At 36.3% G+C, this 19,568-nt stretch overlaps 2 protein-coding genes across 2 annotated transcripts; both read left to right on the top strand.

The window, feature by feature from the left end:
- Positions 1 to 2,319: 2,319 nt before the first annotated feature.
- Positions 2,320 to 7,459, top strand: LOC100371699 (soma ferritin-like). Its single transcript, XM_002742251.4, has 5 exons — positions 2,320 to 2,555; positions 4,999 to 5,103; positions 5,361 to 5,507; positions 5,890 to 6,015; positions 6,910 to 7,459. Exons 1-5 carry the CDS (start codon positions 2,466 to 2,468, stop codon positions 7,045 to 7,047), a joined length of 606 nt encoding a protein of 201 aa, XP_002742297.2. The 5' UTR covers positions 2,320 to 2,465; the 3' UTR covers positions 7,048 to 7,459.
- A 7,564-nt stretch (positions 7,460 to 15,023) lies between these two features.
- LOC100371852 (soma ferritin-like) lies at positions 15,024 to 18,880 on the top strand. The gene is made up of 3 exons (XM_002742252.4): positions 15,024 to 15,281; positions 17,176 to 17,448; positions 18,503 to 18,880. The coding sequence occupies exons 1-3, from the start codon at positions 15,180 to 15,182 to the stop codon at positions 18,638 to 18,640; spliced, it is 513 nt and encodes a 170-aa protein (XP_002742298.1). The 5' UTR covers positions 15,024 to 15,179; the 3' UTR covers positions 18,641 to 18,880.
- Positions 18,881 to 19,568: the final 688 nt, after the last annotated feature.

The following is a 19,568-nucleotide window of genomic DNA, read 5'->3' as shown; positions in this document are numbered from 1 at the left end:
AGAAATAGTAGGTGTCATAACGGAAAGGTAACGGGAAAGAATGATACGACGGTTGAATAATAGTAGTATCCGTCTTCTTTTTTTGAAAGAATTTAAAATGAACTTTTTGTTATCATTACAAAAAATATATCTAGAAATATTGAACCCAGTATTCCTTCACATACTCTGTGCTACGACTGCTAAGAAAACACTTAGGAACGACGTAGAACTCAATTGAAAGAATATAGCACTAATAATTAATGTTTATAGAAGGCACCGTGCCCGTCATGCAAAGATCCGTCGGTGTGAACATTGTATGACGTTACTCGGTGTCCCAGACAAGCTCATAAAGGAAACACAAATGAAAACTGCATTTACAGTGTTTACAATAATTACAATTGGTTTTCTCGTTATTGAAAGTAGGAGGTTCGTTAATAACCGCGTCAGTATACTATGAGTCGCAGACTACTTACGTTACGTTTTCGTTCGATCCTGGAAACATTTTTTTTTTGCAAGATATTATCTTCTTGAAATATTATCGGTATTGTAAAAGAAAACAAGTTTCCAAGTGAGTCTTCAACCACCGAAATACTGACCGAGTAATGGAATAATAGTTATTCGGCGTGCCAACGTCAAGAAGCGGCAAGGTTCGATGGCGTTCCATTTACGACGTCAGAGCCGAGTCCGCGCTTCGCGTCGGGCTTCGTCTGTTATTCCTTCACATTAGGATTTACAGGGCTTAGGTGCGTTTTCTGGCGAATGACGTCGGCTCTTCGCGTTTTCAGTCTACGCTAGGGGTCGCCGGATATTGCTCCATGAAACGAGAGGTGACCGTGGTGTTAATTTTGAAAACAGCATGTCGTTGTGTACACCTAATGGCATTTGGATCAGACAAGTTTCAGATATTGCTCAAAATGTTTGAAGATCATAAAATTATACTAAAGTAATCTGACAACTCTCACAATATTATAATCTCTCATTGGTGAAATAACCCGCTGTTATGGGTATGCAAAATAACCACCAGTTCATCACGGCATGCACCAGTAGCAGTAACCCTGCATGTACACAGCCATTATACCAAATATGGAGAAAATTGTTCAATGTATTTCGAAAAGAATTTGATGAAGCTCAGAAATTAAGATATTTCCTCATTTTTAATTCAGTCATCTTGTCAAACACAATTCGATCGAGTGAAAGAAAACTTGACATGTACATGTCAACCATTAAGACCTGTCACTGTACAGTTCACAACGGCTAAAAAACGGCAACTGTACATCAAACACGACCACAGCCTCTACCTGTACCAGATTCAAATCAGATTTTACTCACTCATGTTGAACCGCCACGAACAAAGATCAAGCGATAATATAGTATGTACCAAGGGCTATGCATTGTCAATTAATCATGATGATTTATCGACTCCTGAAACAGTGTAACCATCTAATCACTGTCGCAATTCACGGACTATAACTAATATGTTGATAGATAGTTTCTTTATTACAACCCTAAAGAAACATCACATTTCAAATCCGGTTAAATAGTGTAATAATTTCATTATTTCAAATGTTTCTCAAAATCAGTGTCATTCAAACACATTTTTTCTTGCTGTTTTCAGTATATAGTATATAGTCGGGTAGTTTCGTCAGTAACATTGATAGATTATTGTTGGATATTTATATAAAATTATAAAATATATTAAATTCTCTTCATATCACTGACTTCTGTATTTTGTCTTCGTATATTAATGTATCAACATTCTTGCATCGTGTGATAACCTTGCAATGTTGACCCTCAGGCTGTTTTAATTTGAATACAGTGGAAACTGTCGGATTGTGTATGCATGAACCTACAAACTCTTGATAACAGCAACAATGGTGTTCACGTGACACCTGTCATGGCCACCCATCAATATTACAATACTTATTTATTTCGCTGTTTACATCACCTCTCCTTTTAAGAATTGAACTTACTTTTTGGGATTCAATGTACATAATACGAAAACACAGTCGACATGCATTACGATTCATTGCTTTAAATATTTCCTTGCATCATAAAGGGCGGTGGTCGTCGCCGCGGCGCCGCGTTCTGTTCGATAAGGGACTTCAAACGCGTGTAAAATACATTCTTACTTTACATTAAATTTGAAACGTGCTGCGCGATGACCAACACTCTTTAATACTACAATAGTTTTATATTTTATTTATACATGTATATGATTTATAAAATGAGCAGCCAATTGCTGATTCCAGTCACTGTAAGTACTGCACTTTCAAAGTCTGTGACACAACAGACGTAGTCAATGTGGCCTATTGACAGGGAATTTTGGCAACGGTCCCAGTGGGGGGACTTAGTAAGACATTTGGACATCTCGGAAGAACAGTAACGTGTCAACTGAATTGCTTCGGCTATTTATTCGATTAAAACTACGCACCATCCCAGTGTGTGGTTCATCTTCTGTTATTTTGTTACTCGAGTGCATTGGAAAAATGAAATATTGCATTTTCTTCGCCATTGTGCTGCTTTCATGTGGAGCAGTACTATCTGAAATTCAGGACACTGCGACGCCATATAAAAAGGTGAGTTGGAAAGGTTTTACCGCTTAGAGTCACACCTGGCGAATAAATTGTGAATCGCCTAAATTTCATGATTTTTGTAACAATGAGAATTAAACGGTTCGCAGTACGCATACTGTTGCTGATACGGGTACTTTTACTCCGATAACCAATGAAACAACACACTTTATAAAGTACCCGGAAGACCCCCTTCCGACAGTAGCGCACACTAATGGAATTGCACGATGGACTGTCGCTCAAATCCAAGTTTAGTGACATATAAGGGGGTTTCAAATATGTGCTATTTAGCGTTTGTGGGCGGTAGTCACTGGGACCATTTTTGAAATGTGTTTGTAATGAGCGAAAACAACATTATGTTTGGTAGTCGGTGTGTAGACAACACACTAACAGCACTTTTTCGTCTAAACATTTCTGTGTTGATAATAACAAGTTGACCTAAGCTGAGTTCGTGACAAATACACTCCAATTTCGCGTCCACGCTGTTAAGAGTGTTACCAATTGCTGGCGTTGTGTAAAGAATGTCAACTTGAAAAATACATTTCCAACAAAAAATGGGCATCGATTTAATTTTCAGCTGATTCTATCGCCACTATTTCAGTTATTGCATCTACTAGCCAACGGCATGCTAAAACAAGCAAATATGTAAATTTCCAGATAAAAAATACCATACAAATGTGGGGAAACACTGAATATTGACGAGTCACACACACACAGAATCTTCAAAAATGGGCAGTGCATGGTATTATTAGTAATACAGTACTATTTATTTTTGGTATCGAAATTCATATAACGCTGCAGCACAGTCCCTCTATCATAGAGGGACTGTGGCTGCAGCGAGACCACCATGGACCTGTGTCCATTTCAGGTCTCACCCGCCTAACTGAAACACAATGTATTTTGCGGAAAATAAACCAGCCCTGTAATGGAAGTTGTCAATTTCAATATCAGACCAGGTCACGGTGCTAACCAAGGTCCATGTTAACATTGTCAATTTAAAATACCCCAGCAATGAGGGCGCACTACATTTGACCTGAGTACATGTACTACTAAAAGCTATTTTCAAATTCCTGAATCTTCACACATTATCACGTTCCAAACCAGCGTTTCTACAACAAATTACACTTTGGTAATCTTCCTGTCTATTTTAGAATACATTGAAAATATACAAGTCATGTCTTTGCCAAACATTATTACACAAATACAATGGGGTGTTACAGACGTCCCTGCACTCGACTGAGACTTTGACAAAAATATCGGCGCCCATAATATGTTTTATTAAAATTGACATTTATATTTTGGCAAATATATTTTCAGAACATTGCAGCGCGAACATCATTCCCGATAGTAAATGACTACGTTGAATTGGATTCCGGTGAAACTATGCTAAAAACAGATCCGAATATTACTTTTCCATACGTACGTACTTTTCTTTTATTTAATTGAAAAGATTAAATATTGAGCGCGTGCGATCGACAATATAGAAAAGTGGGGTTCAACTACTAGTATTACTTAGTAGATCGGGTGCTTAAAGGCCCGCCCGGGTAAGTGTGAATTGAAGGTGTGGCTATGCTAATGAGTGTTGTTATTCACTTGCATAGCCCATGTTTACAGGAACCCGTAGTTTATTTACAAGCTGATAACACCAATCTGCGTAAACATCGATGCGTGTAACGGTCAAAATCTTTGTACTAAACTTGTGCGTAGTCATCGGTGAGGGCGTAACACGCAAATCTCATCCTGTATCTCCATTTGACGAGAGCACATGGAAGTTATCATCGCGGTAACAGGACGAGTTCGATGACTGATGTCCTATCACCTAGACAACTCGTACTCGGTGACGCATTATTTTGTTATCGTATAACTAAAATTAATATTAATATAAACACGTATGTTTTGTCGTTTTGAATAAAATCTGAATAAGATACGTAGTTTGTGGTACTGTTGACCTCTGTCATGTTCAATTAATTCCACGATTCATGTAACAACAGTGGTTCAAACTCCACCGGCAAAATCTGTAATGCATATCGTTTTCAGAATTTGTTTTGGAGCTGAAATAAAAATGGTGAAGAGAACTTAGTGGAAAGTCTGGTATTCTGTTTTCTCCCAAAAGACAAGGTTTCATTGCAGGAATGGGATGCACACTGAACTTGATCCAACAAGAATTGAGTATCTTATAATAGTAATATATAGTGATAGTAATACTGGCAACCACTGTCACATGTTTTGTTATGAGGTACATGTATATGATTTGGGTAAAAGATACTAATAACAACCTTTTCATAATGAAAGGTGGTTTAATGATTGGTCATACGACACATAAGACTGGTTTCACCATCGTGATGTAATGTTCTTGATTCTTTGGGTCACACAAATACTCTATGCAGCGATGGGGAATACAATCGAACATGCAGTTAATAAATATAATGATTTTCAAATTTCGTTATAGAGCAAGGTGCCATTGGGTCGTCAAAATTTTGACGACGAATCCGAAAATGCTATTAATGACCAAATTGCAATGGAGTTGTACGCCTCGCACGTGTACCTGACGATGGTGAGTTAAAAGTTAAACTGTGGAAGCCAACAACATACATGTGGGGCATATATTGTCGTCCTAACCTATTGTAGAGAGATGGTAAATGGGGGAAGGGTTATATCATCAATATATCATACTGCATAATTACTGCCTTGTAAATAAACGCTGCCTTGAGTTTACTACCCACCATGTCATTTTGAATATAACGAACATCAATCACTGATAAATATGGCGTTTACACTTGTCAATGAATCTATGTTCCGCTTTTCCTGCAGTCCTACCATTTCGACCGCGATGACGTTGCTCTGCCTGGGTTCGCCAAGTTTTTCAAGAAAGCCTCGGACGAAGAGCGGGAACATGCTGAGGGTTTAATGGGTTACCAGAACAGGAGAGGAGGTAGAATTATAATGAAAAGTGTTCCGGTGAGTATCGTGAGTAAAGAGTAAAACTATGGATGATAAGTTGTGGATGTCAAAACCCATATGGTTACATTTTGTTGTTTCTCCACGTATTTTATACTTTACGCTTATTCTGTATTATGATAATGTAGCCTCTCTATTATGGTCTAGTGCTAATGGTCAGTAATGGTCTTTATTGGAGAGCGCCTTTACAAACAAGCGTGTACCCATAAGCCTTTGCGTTTTTAGCGTGTGTTGTTATCGTCGCTTAGGATTCCCGCGCGTGCGCAGGTGACGACCCTCCCGTTTCCCGTGTTTAATTAAAGGTTGAGTGGAGTGACTGAGTGAGTGTAGCAGACTCAAGAATGTAATTTGACAGAGTCTCACATTGCTTACAATGTTTCAGCAACCAGACAGAGATGATTGGAATACCGGAAGAGACGCGATGTGGCAATCTCTGGTATTGGAAAAAGAAGTAAATCAGCAGCTGTTACGATTGGTTAATCTGGCTGAGAACAAAAATGACCCTCACGTAAGTATAACGTACTAGTAGTTTGAATTAACAGCTTGTAGAATTACATTGCAGCATAGACCCTCTAACCTCCATGCTCTAACAAACGAGTGATCAGCTGTAATTTGCATAATCACATTTCGCGGTGTACGAGTTTTGGGGTGATTTGCATAACACCGTCTCGCAAATGGCGAGAGTTTGTTGAGTTTTAATCTGCGAGTTGAAAGAAACCGTTGGTTAAATTTTACAAGTAATTTTACAACTTACAAGTAACAAGTAACATAGATCACAGGAAATATCGCAGTTCCCTATCTATTAGAGGGTATATGATTGCAGATGTGTTTGTATGGGGGATAGACCCTTCAGTACCCTCAAAATAACCTTTTTAGCACACAGGAGCACTTTCAGAAGCACATAGGTTAGCCTGTCTGTCTGTACCCTGTACCCGTGTAAAATACACGGAATTTTTTTTTTACAAATTTGCAAAGTGACAATACAACTCCAAAGTCAAGAAGCAAGTTGGAAATCTATTTTTTTCAAAAAACGAGACACTAGCAGTCAGTGATAAAATGAATTCATTGTTCTCAACAACGAGACAGTTAGATATAACGTTATAGTTACACAGAGGAACTGCTTATACCGGTAATGTGAAGTTTGTAGGGGAGATACGTTTGCTATTATATGTTCGTGGTCGCATTAAATTCGGCAGCACCGTCCAACGGCACAATCTTTTTCCGCGTTTTACCCAATTACATTATCAGTTACAAATAGTATTTGTTAAATTAGTAAACAAATATAAGTAGATTTCAAGTTAGTATAATGGATCATGTTTAGTAATCTACCGACTAAGTACTTGAAAGCATGATGACAGAATTGAATTTTAAAGCTTATTTTTTTCTTGTTTGTCTTTTTCAGCTTGCCGATTTCATAACATCGAACTACCTCAAAGAGCAGGTGGAGTCCATTGCCGAATTTGCCCGACACATTTCAAACTTAGATCGTGTTGGACCAGGACTCGGTGAATACATGTACGACAAAGAGACTCTTCAGTAGTGAGTGCTTGGAATCAAGAGTAATGAGCGCCCTCAGCGTACATCTATGTCAATGGTCAATTTTCGTCAAATTACTAGTAAAAATTGTATCTAGTGTTATTTCAAATGAAATGTTTCAATACACATTAATAATTATTACACCTTTAACACCTTAATACATGCCTATTTATTGTAATTGAATAACATGGTTAATACAAGTGATATTGTCAGCTTATATTCTCACACATTGGTTTTAAAACAAGAACAAACAGAGAACGTTAATTAAAATTGAAAGTCTGGGTAATAATAGTCGACTTCCAGCTATAATTAAAAGAATGAGAATGAAATTAGAAATGGCAGTAATCGTCTAAAAATTAAATATAATATTTGAACGTATGTAGCTGTTTGATAGAATAAATTTGTTATGCGAAATATTATGATGCGTGGAAATGGTTTATACCTAACTATCGCTAATGTCGGGATGGGGGATCTCAAATCAATGTTTCGTTTTTGTTTCGTGCAAAGGACGCTGGTGGCACGAGATAGTCTGGTCACCTGCCCCAATTTCTTAACCACCCTCAGCGTTGAAATTGGAGCAGGGGACCTGACTAGTGGCACGACTGTGGCGTTTTCATCAATGTGACCCAGGGTGTCCTTGCTCACATGTCACGTAGTATGATGTAGACTTTACATGTGCCATGGACAATCCATACGACATAAGATAAGTTTTCAATGACACTGGCTTGCATACAGGTGCTAAAGGGTCAAAATCGTTAGCCCACACAAAAACAAACAAAAAAAACGTGCGCGAACGGAACGCCTTGTAAGGCGAGGCGGCAAGAAACGGGATTAAATCAGACCCGTGTTAATACCCAGATCCTTAGCACGGGCTAACGTTTGGAAGATTTAGCTTGACATTCTTAACTATTTACGAGGTGAACCAGTGTAAATTAACGGTATAAAACAAGTAAACAATATTTGCCAATATACAAACAAGGGTCGATATAACCTGGAAATTTAGCGTGGCGTCGCTGTAAGGATGTGTGAATCAGCAATTTCTGTGACACATTTGTGTTTTGTTCAAGTTGTTGTTGTTGTTGTTGTGTCATTCTTCAAGTAATCTATAAATATAGATGTGTTTCAAAATCAACATCCAGCGCATGCATTGCTTGGTCACTGGATATTACATGGGAAGTGCTTCGGATCAATAATGAATTTCATCTATACGCATGATTGGTAATACAATGTTGGATAACTCTTAAAATTACATTCACAATCACCATTAGACTTGCACGATCGGGACTTCTTTTTTGTTTTACCAAAAAAAAAAAAAATGTTCTTTAGCGTGATCGCGAAAACTAACCTGGCGGCTAAAGAAATTCCGACTGGACGCATCTGCGGGCATTTGACTGCTATTAATTATTCATGAAGTCATTGATCTGGATCCGGCTGTATACCGATGATGTGTATATAATTGACAGACGAAGCAAAATACTTTTCGGGACCAAAAACGCCGCGAAACCACGGCTACTGGTCCCATTGCCAGTTTGCCAGAACACTCATCGCCCAGTCAATCTTTCCCTAGAATCTTCTACTTAGTTTCATCTCCACACCGTCACCATATACCAGTTTCAAATATCCTTCAGATATCCGACAAAATTCGATAAACACCTTGACATAATAGTTGTTCAAAATCAGAAACTGCATTCAAAACTGAACTGTTCACACGAAGTTAATTTGGAAGACAATACATGACTACACAAAACACAACAACAGCAATACCGGTAATAAACATGTATCAGAAATACCATATACAGAATGGATAAACCACTTTAAATTTAATTCAAACACTTCAAAGATCAGACATGAAGGATAAAAGCAGCACCAAGAAACATTGAAAACATGAAGAAAACAAACGAATAGCTAAAACAAGAAAATAACATTGCACGAAATCACTACAGTATTAAGAAAACTAAAGTGAGAATAGGAAATCTTCTGGCAATGGCATCGATGGAATACCGCCGGAGATGTTGAAATATGGTAGCCCACTTCTGAGTCAATCTCTACAATTATTATATAACCATGTACTTACTGCTGAACATTACTCACAGCTTTAAAAAACATCAACACAATAACACCTATCCATAAGAAAGGAAATACATTAGATCCATCAAATTACCGTGGCATTTCAACTAGGCAATATAGGCAGAATTGTCGCAATTATTCTAAATACAAAACTTATCAACTTTCTAGAGACACAGAACATCATACACAAAAACCAAGCAGGATTCAGGAAAGGACACAGAACCATGGACCACATATTAACAATATACACAGTGAAAAGTACCAATCAAGGAACACAAATCTGTATGCTTGCTTCATCGATCTCAAGAAATGTTTTGATACAGTATGGCAAGATGGACTCCTGTACAAACTAAAAAAGCACAACATAAGTGGCCTAATGTACAACATCATTAAAGACATCGTTAAAAAATCTCGCCACTATTCCAATTAGAAAATGGAGTGAAACAAGGCTGCCCCCTGAGCCCAACACCTTTCAATGTATTTATAAATGATCTATCAGAAGACCTCAACCTCAACACAGACCATATGACAAAACTCAACAATAAGGCTATATCAAATCTGATGTACGCTGATGATATAGCCCTGCTGTCAAAGTCAAAGTCTGGACTCCAAGCAAACATCAACTCACTACTGACAACAATACACAGAGAAATGGGGCTTGACAGTGAACACGGAAAAGACAAAAACAATGACGTTCATATAAAACTGACATAAATCAAAGAACACTTGTTCACATACAACAAAACAATACTACAGAAGACAAATCAGTTCACATATCTGGGCATCACCATCAACTCCAATGGCACCATGACAAAAACAACACAAATACTGGCAGATAAAGCAAAACAAGCAGAACGTAATCTATCAACAATCTACCCAAAAAACAAGAACAACATCAGATTGAAGACCAAACTATTTGATGCTATACAACAACCAATACTATTATATGGCTCATAAATATTAGGAATACATATAAACATACAACAATGGGACCACATAGACACTGAAAATGTCACCCAAGACTCTTTCGCCAGATATTATCTCTAAACAACAAAGGCAGCAATATCGGATGTCGAATGGAATTAGGAAGACTGACACCCTTATCCTTAGTACAACAAAGAGCCATAAAATATTATCAGCACATCACCAAGAGTGGGTCAATAACATTTGCATATGACGCCTTGAAACAACAATGTTATCATAACTCTTGGCTGCAAAAACTCAACAACATCAAAACAACATACAACATTTACATCGATAACATTAATAAAGACCAATTATATCAGATATCTAAAGACTACTACAATAAACTATGATATTAAGACAATAGCAGAGAGAACGCAAAACAATGGACATACAGGACAAACTCCATAATGTTGAAACCCTGGCAAGATTACGGCTTAGCTGCCACAAATTACAGATCGAAGTAGGAAGACATACTCGTCCAAAAACAGCACTCTGCAAGAGACTATGCAAAACATGCAATGTATTAGAGGATGAAATCCACTTCATTACATCTTGTAAAGCTTACTCTTCTCAAAGAAAAACTCTTTAATATTTACTAATTTACATGAGATGGACAAAACAGATAAATTTAAGACAATCATCAATGTATCAGATAAACATATACTGAAAACACTAAATCCAATACATTGATAATGCAAACCTGATAAGAAGCATTTAGTAACTTTCTTTGTTTTTTTTGATACTTTTTGATAATTAATTTGTGTTCATGTTCATTAACTTTACCTTATTACCCAGAGCCCAAAAAGATTGTAATTTCTTTATGGTGATAATAAAGTGTTATTGTGTATTGTACTGTATTGCATGGATTCCAAGATACTGGATAATTTATTAGACGCATAAAATCCTTAGGAAAGGATAAAAAGGGTCTTACAGAAAGAAATTAAAAAAACTAAAGTCTAAAAAGGAAAAAAAAAAACTTTTCTAAAAATATAAAACAAATCAAAAACAAATATGAATAAACAATAAAGACAATTTACAGCCAATGGTGAATACAGAATATAGAATGAACACAAAATGTAACCTAATACACTGATAGTTGTTGTTGTTTTGTTCCATAGCTGTTTTTAAGAAGGCAGCTAAGGAGTATGGTTTCCTATAATCAAATTGAATTTATTGTGACTATTTTCTTTATCAAAATTTGGAACTTTATTTTGTGCAGTCAGGAATAATTTGTCCCTATGGTGACTGTAAGCTGGACATTTCATTATTCATTACAAACTGTTGCTCATCCTCAATTGTATTTTGGCTGCACATATCACATGTTCTTTTATCCAGTGGCACATTATAATGTCTGCCTTTCTCAATTTTAAGGTCATGGTTGCTTGTCTTGAATTTTGCAATTAACCTTCTAAGACCATGGTTCTGCATATTAATTAGGTAATTTTCAATTTTTAAATCTTGTTTAAAAAGTATGTATGTTCTTTGTTTGTTTTAGCCAAGGTTTGTTTTCTATTACCATTATGCATGTCTAAGATCCATTGGTTCTTAAATGATTTGTTTATTTTTTTTATGAATAAAGTCTAAATTTTCTTATATATTATTTTACTTGAGTTTACAATGGTGACAACATCAATATCTTGCATGTTAGGGGCGTTTTAAAATATTTGTATCGACTATGTTTATTTTTTCGCGAAACGTTCAAAATAGAATTTATTAAATGAACGAGCATATGTATGCCTGAAATAATAAAGTGTCCGATATCAACAATGAGTAAAACATGATTGTTTGATGAATGTTTGACTGGACGCTTACACGTTGTAATAGTTGAACCCATCTGAAACCCAGGTCCGTTGTTTTGATTAACTGTCCCGTTAGCATGGGGTGTATGTAAATATCTTGCGCTCGCTGTAAAAGTCCAATGATATACTAGTAACTAATCGGAAGTGAAAGGTCACGTACATTAACATAGATAAGATATGACGTATACAGCTACACTCTGAATCGTTGTCAATGCTTGTCGACAACTTTAATTAGCATAATCACCGGAGTGATTCTGCTCCGGTTTTCACTCCAACGCAGGGGGTCGCCTGCAGATGCGTCCAGTCGGGATATATTTTGCAGTCACGATAGTTTTCGCGATCACGTTAAAAGGGCTAAATTGACAGTTAATTATATAGACTTTGCACGTCTAAATCATCATGTACAATTGAATAATGCCGAGATATTTGACCTCGAAGTTGAGGTAACCTTTTACCAGGAACGGCTTTTTAATTTTTCTGTGATTGGGGGAAGTGCAATATTCGGTCAAACTTGACAGGCAGATCACACCTGAACTGTAGAAAGGTGGAAAAATTTGACATGACATGACAACGGCTGAGAACTTATTTTTTGCTCGTATCTTCGCGCTAAATGTATCCTCTTTGAATGTGTGCCTAAAATTACTATTTTATTTTTGAGTTGACGCTTTTACTGGATTGACACGCACATGACACAGATTAAATTCTAGCCAAAATCGTTATTTACCCCCGAACTCATTGGTTAAAGCAGTGGTGTTAATAAACCTCTAATCAAAAACTGCAAACAAGACGACGCGGCTTGTTGAATGCAGCCAATAACACTTATATATAGGGGGCAAGGGGGTAGCTGGTATAGTTTTACGGGAAATAAAAAGGGCTTTTTGCAATTTACAAGAAAAAAAAGACGTTTTTACATTTTACGGAAAATAAAAAAAGAAAACCTAGAAAATTCTTGTACGTACGGAGAAAAATGACACATTTTTACAGTGTACGAAAAAATATTTGATTGATTACGTTGTACGTCTAGTCTGTGATTACAGAATTACGGAATTTACTTTTTCAATTTACGTTGTACGAACAAAAAAATATTGCAATTACGTTGAACGAAAATAACACTTGTCCCCTTCTATATAGCAAGGCGTGGTGCATGTACACGTCAATCACACATTGCTTTACGCATTCACGAGTCTAGTTGGTGGAAACAATTGGGGCAAAATTCTTTCCTATCATTGCCATGACAACAAACAAAAACATTTTTTTTTAGATGAGCGAATCGCCAATTAATCTCAGCTACCGGCTTGTTCCATTGTGTCTTGTCTTTGTACCCATTTTGAACAAAATCCGTCAAGGCATGTTTGAAAAATGGGTAAGGACGACTGTGGTAAGGACACATGGAAATAAAATCAACATGGCCGGCAGTTACTTGTATGTGTGATATTCATACCATATTCGTACCTTCCATGTTCATACCAAGTTTGAATAAACGACAAGTTAACATTTTCTGATTTAAGTTTTTGACAAGCTCTTTGAATAATTGTCAACATTTCGATACTGGAATACTTTGTTCTCATTCTTTTTAATACAAACCTGAACGACAAAGTTCAATGACTTTTGGAAAAAGGTAAAAGTTCATCGTTGTTGGTCCCATGCCAAGCCCAGATCAAAGTGCTGAGTCACACTTTCAGGACCCGGTAGACTAATAAAGTAAATATAATTTACCAACCGCTATATTGTTTGGAAAAATGGCATGTAAAATTTAGTAAATCTATTTTCTGAGTAAACTGCAAAACTATCAATCTTGCTTGCCTATTAGAGCCAGGAAGATATCCATTAGCTATTATGTTAATTCTATTTTAAATGTAGTTAATAGTTGTATTTACTGCCGTATTGTACTATATCGGTGTTGTGTCAATAAATTATTATTATTAGTAGTAGTATAAAGTGTAAAATTAGTGTAAAATAAAACAAACAAACAAACAAAGAACAACACACTTCTTTCAGAAACCTATGGACTCGGCATTCATTTCGGTAATTTAAACATCTATAATTGGACATCTGGTATAAAGAACTGTTGATTCATTTAAACATGAGTCACATTTGGGAAGAAGCCCATAATAAAGATGAAAAGCTGCCTAAATAAGTCTCTGAAAAGCTTGTAGCCAACTTTCAAACATACTGTTTAGATTCAATGTATGATGATAATAAGGGAACAAAACATCAGAATAAACTCCGCACATACATACATCTAAAAACAAAATTCACTTTTGACAAATATTTAGAAACTGTGCAAAATCCCGTCCACAGGTCATCCATGATCAAACTAAGAATCAGTGCTCATGCGTTAGAAATAGAAACTGGAAGACATAAAAACATTGACATTTCAAAAAGAAAATGTCAGTTTTGTCAATTAAATCATGGAGGTAATATACCGCCACGATTAAACGAAATAGAAAATGAAGAGCACTTCCTTCTTAGAATGCGGCCTTTATAAAAAAGAAAAAAATGAGTTCTCAAACATTTGTTACTACCTCTCAAACAAAGACAAAAAAACAAAAAAATGGCTCCTCAAATTGCTAAGTATATACATGATTGTTTTAAAATTCGAGAGAACAAATACTAAATAATACCAGCTGCCTCAAAATAAATAAAAACATTTACTTTAATTTATTATATTCTATTAATAACTTTGTTTTTTTTATACTCTTATACTTTTTTCATTGCTATAACTTTATTGTATTTTATAATCAAAGTCCCATAGAGAATACGATAACAAAGATTATTATTATTAACCTATTATTAAACCTTATTAACCCATTGCAAGGCACAAACCTCGATGACGTCGACGACATTGTAGCAATATGTCACGTGAGCAGTTATAGCCAATGACGTTATTCGTTACAAGGACAACCAATAAAATATCACATTCGAGCGTTTCATTAATGTTGCATCCTCCCCTGTTAAATGCCTGTATCATCTCTATTTAACATCTTTTGTTTCTTTTTTCGCAAATAACGAGCTTTACTAGCTAAAAGAAATATAATTCAAAAATACAATGTGTGAATAGTGAGTAGCAAATAGAGAGGCAATTTTGCAAATTTTCGGGTTCAACCAGAGAGAACAATGGAGTGTTGTCAATAGAAGTGACAGCCACCCACAATAAAATACTCGCCACGGTCTGTATTCGTTCCATTCTGTTCCAGTAGAAATTGTGTTTCCGCGTCAACAGTGTTTGAACGAAACGGATTTCTAACCCAAACAACCGAAATTGTTTATTCAACTACGATTTTACATCAAGAAGAGCATCAACATGACTTCCCAGTGTCGCCAGAACTATCACACCGAGTGCGAGGCCGCTGTAAATAAGCAGATCAACATGGAGCTGTATGCTTCGTATGCGTATCAATCCATGGTGCGTAATATTATTCTTTTTCATTTTTATCCATCTCTTTTACTAATTGAATTGGCAAACTCGTCTGGTCATGAACTAAATGACGTCCTAGCTACACCTATCTTGCTCGAGTGACGTCTGTGGTGCGAATTGAGATGAAGGGAAAATTGCCAGAGAATGTGTGCGCAACAAAACTGCAAGAATGTTTTTATTACCATCAATGAGTGTCATATAATTCGACACACATCGTGCGTAGGCCAAGAGCTAATAATACAATCGACCACATGATCTAGTTTCGTACACGATAGCTCTCGTACATTCATGGGTCGGGTCCCACTAAACAACTCCCGGGAACCTCCGGGGGGTGTTTGGTACCTCTCGGGAGGTAAATTCGGTCCTTTTTATTTAGTTGACGAAACAGATATGACACGCCTAGAGCCCTTGACTGAATTTGCATGATACATTTGACCTTTTGTGTGTTACTTATTAATGATATTCATATGACGTCATTCGTAATGTTTTTCTATAATATTAACCATGGGGTTATGTATTAACAGCGAACTGTTGAAGAAGTATCAGTTTGGCCGCTAATATTTAGGCGACGGCTTTCAAAATACGAAACATGCAAAAAGTCTATAGTAGACCCTTTGCATGACATGTCATTTAGTGTTCCACCACCTCCTGAAGTTTGTACACTATGCCTGTTTTTGGACAGTGACATTTTTATTCTCGTATTATTCTTTATTTTATTCATAGCTTGCTGGCTTTTTTTTTACCGTGGAGGGTTTCAGCAAACAGTGTGTTAATACACCAAACCAACAAATCAAAGAAACTAAATATTAAAATCATAGCTTATCAGTTCAGTTTATACCCTGAAGACCTACTGTAAATTCAGTTGCTATGTTTTCAACGAATGAGTTGAAAATCTATGTTCATATTTCATAGTGGCTGGGTTTCACAGCTGTATTTCTTCAGTATTATAGTAAAAAATAGGGTAAACATTTAATAGAGTATACTGACCTATTTGGATTTTCAGTAATTGATAAAATAAAAAACAATTTACTGTGGTTAGGACAGAAATTTGTTATTGTAAACGACATGTATCTATTTCGTCCTTGATACAGCCATAACGAGTGATTTGACAATGCCTTGAAGAAAAAAAGAAGGCGTAATTAAATGCATGTAGGCTGAATAGAATCTGCCAAGGTATTGTGGTGAGGCGCAAGTGAACAAACATTTGGTGGCAGAGATAACTGATATGTCGAGAAATAAAGGTTGCCTGTGTTGGAAAACAACAACAACAACAGTTGCAGGTTTTCTGTTTTGGCGCACCTCGCTGAATATCAGTGTATGCAAACATAAGCCAGATAGGTACACACCTCAATGTGGCATTAACTGTTATCTTCACAGAACATCTCTACTTGCGAGTGATACGATGAATGGAAAATATCTATAATAGTGTCCATAGTTGTATTCTATTTTAACAGTTATTGGTAAATGTTAATGATTTTAAAAGACAAAAATATTTGTTGCTGTGCATTTTTAATATTTCAAATTGAATGTTTATGACATAACCAGCCAAAAAAATCTAATTATTTAATTTACAAAATAGGAAGTATAAAAATGTAACCAGGGTAGGTTCAGAGCATGAAATGTCTTTGAATCCTTCCGCAATTTTTGTTATGCCAGTGAGTCACCTCACAGCGTTCGATAGAAAAACACTCTAGAAGCTTGCAAACATTTCCCTTATTGAACACAGCGCTGGTCTAACCTTTAGTCTTTTTTGACTCGCTTAGGCAATGTTATGAAGGTCATTTGCTTAAAAAATGATTGTTGGGTCATGTTGTTTACTAGAAGTTTTCTCTTCCCCAAAGTAAACTTTAAAACCACTCAACAATGGTACTTGTCTTTGCAGGCTTTCTACTTTGATCGTGATGATGTAGCATTACCAGGTTTTTACAAGTTCTTCAAGGACTCTTCTGATGAGGAACGTGAGCATGCAGAAAAGTTAATGAAGTTCCAGAACAAACGTGGTGGACGTGTTGTCTTGCAGAATATCACAAAACCAGAACGTGACGAGTGGGGCACTGGACTGGATGCTATGCAGGCTGCATTGGCTTTAGAGAAGAATGTCAATCAGGCTTTGTTAGATTTACACACAGTTGCCGAGGGTCATGGTGATTCCCAGGTATTGTAGAAGATACTGTCCCCATCATTGAACTTGTTAAATTTCTATTTTAAATCCACTCATGTTGAGCATTTAAAAAACTTATTTCTAGCATGCCTTTTTAGTGAGTGTATAGAACATCACAAGACCGTTTTACTAGTCCCTGTTTGGGCATAGTCCAAAATGGAGACTTGTGCCCGTTTCATGTGTTACCACACCCCTGAAATTCAATGGGCTATTAATAATCTGATCAGTTGATGCAATTGGAAATTGTGACATAATCTCCCAAAATACCAAAACATGTTTGGAATATGGTAAATATATGGTACTGTTTCCATTGTATGTCAATAATTTCAGACATTCACCAATGCGTGTTTTTGGTGTCGCAATACAGACTTTGCCATGTCTAATTCTATCAACTTTCAACTTGGCAGCGCATAGGACTAGTTTGTAAACACCATACATACATTGATTTCCCTCAAAAATCAGCAAAATTGTTTAGCAATTTGTCTTGTAATTGTTGGTAAACTTTAGTTTGTGGATGGATTTGGCTTAAACTGAATAGGACCTTGATGCACGTCTTGTGACCAATTGTGTACATGTCCAGTTGAATCAAGATTGCCTAATGGCAGCCATTTTAAGACTGAAAGTGCATCAAAATTTTTATCGGGCGTCATGTCGTGCATCTACAGTAGCAATTTGTGTCTATAATTTTTCATACTTGACCTAAATGTGACACAATTCTGGAAATTTCGCTTGCACAGTCGGTGAGTTGGAGAATAAATATAATGTGCTGCTGATCTAAATATACTAATTACCTTAAGATTGGATGACAGTTATACATTTTTCGTACATAGATTATAGTTGCTAGATAATAAAGTGCCCCCTTGATTTTTTTGTGATGTTAAAATAAATTTATGTGGTAACCATGCTAAATTCATGATGGCCAACATGTCTGTTACACAGATGAGGCATTCACACTATCTTGAAACCTGATCTCATTTAATCTCAGTACAAGCTTGCTGACTCGTTCTTTGGATTGTGCATTTATTAATTAAATTTTTGCATTTTTTAGATGATGGACTTTATTGAGGAAAGCTACTTGGAAGAACAGGTTGAATCTATAAAGAAGATATCCGATTATGTAACAAACCTGAAACGAGTTGGTCAAGGTTTAGGAGAGTACATGTTTGATAAAGAGCTCCGGTCTTAAATATCTTCACAGAACGTGGGATCTGGGACAGTATTATCTCGTTTGCTCAAGGCCTTGAAACTCCAGTTGAAGTAATCAGGATCGTAGATGATTTTTTTTATTGGCAATTGTACCATTTATATTGGTCTTGGATGCAAAGAGGCATAGTATTTTCAAAGCTGGGTACATCAGATTTTTCTGTCTCCTAAGATTGTATGTAAAGGAATAAGTGTAAAATAAAGTGTAGTTCAAGAAACTGTAGTTTTTTGTTTTTATGCACACCGTGGTGTTGCTTGTGAGGAATGTTTCACTGGTGGCATTTGTTGGTACCATGTACAAATGTTTGTCCCAGATTATTGACTAGGTCCTTGTTAAAAGGCCTTTGACCATTGCTTAAGGCCTTGATGAATGTTAAACAAATACTAATGGCATTATTAGTCAAAGTGAAAACTGTTTTTTGTGGTGAAACAACAATTTCTATGCGTTTTTTTTTCACTACAGGATGCTCATTACTAGATATTTCAGAGTGATGGCTAGTTTTACCAGTACTGTCAATCTTCATTGCACATCTTTGGAGCTGAATATTAGCTAATTGTTATGCAAATTAAGTAATTATCGGACAAAGTTGCAAATGTGAATGCAAAACTTGGATTGTCTAAAAGCATTGATTTACCAGTCTCGCAAAACATCTGCAGCAGCTGAAAATGGATAACTAATGCATATTATGCACAAAGTGCTTTTGTATTGCTTTCATCAAAATCTATCGCGTATTTCTTGAAGGTTAGGGGATTATGGCCAGTACACAAATATACTTTTCTGCACAAAAACACTAGCAAGTATCAACTGTCATGTTGTCGGTGATTGGTCAGTTCAACAAGTCAATGATATAGCCGTCATGTTTTTAGTGACTTTATCAAACAATGAAAAGTGTAGTCAGATTATGTTAAAA

Source organism: Saccoglossus kowalevskii, chromosome 1, assembly GCF_978046115.1.
Source record: "Saccoglossus kowalevskii chromosome 1, keSacKowa6.1, whole genome shotgun sequence".
Lineage (NCBI taxonomy): Eukaryota > Metazoa > Hemichordata > Enteropneusta > Harrimaniidae > Saccoglossus > Saccoglossus kowalevskii.
This window is presented reverse-complemented; position numbering and strand designations above follow the sequence as displayed.

Excerpts from the sequence above, each read along its gene's own strand:
- LOC100371699 (XM_002742251.4), top strand. The coding sequence starts at position 2,466 with ATGAAATATTGCATTTTCTTCGCCATTGTGCTGCTTTCATGTGGAGCA. Across the intron at positions 5,508-5,889 it reads TTATAATGAAAAGTGTTCCG|CAACCAGACAGAGATGATTG; the intron begins GTGAGTATCGTG and ends ACAATGTTTCAG. Across the intron at positions 6,016-6,909 it reads AGAACAAAAATGACCCTCAC|CTTGCCGATTTCATAACATC; the intron begins GTAAGTATAACG and ends TGTCTTTTTCAG.
- LOC100371852 (XM_002742252.4), top strand. The coding sequence starts at position 15,180 with ATGACTTCCCAGTGTCGCCAGAACTATCACACCGAGTGCGAGGCCGCT. Across the intron at positions 15,282-17,175 it reads CGTATGCGTATCAATCCATG|GCTTTCTACTTTGATCGTGA; the intron begins GTGCGTAATATT and ends TTGTCTTTGCAG. Across the intron at positions 17,449-18,502 it reads AGGGTCATGGTGATTCCCAG|ATGATGGACTTTATTGAGGA; the intron begins GTATTGTAGAAG and ends TGCATTTTTTAG.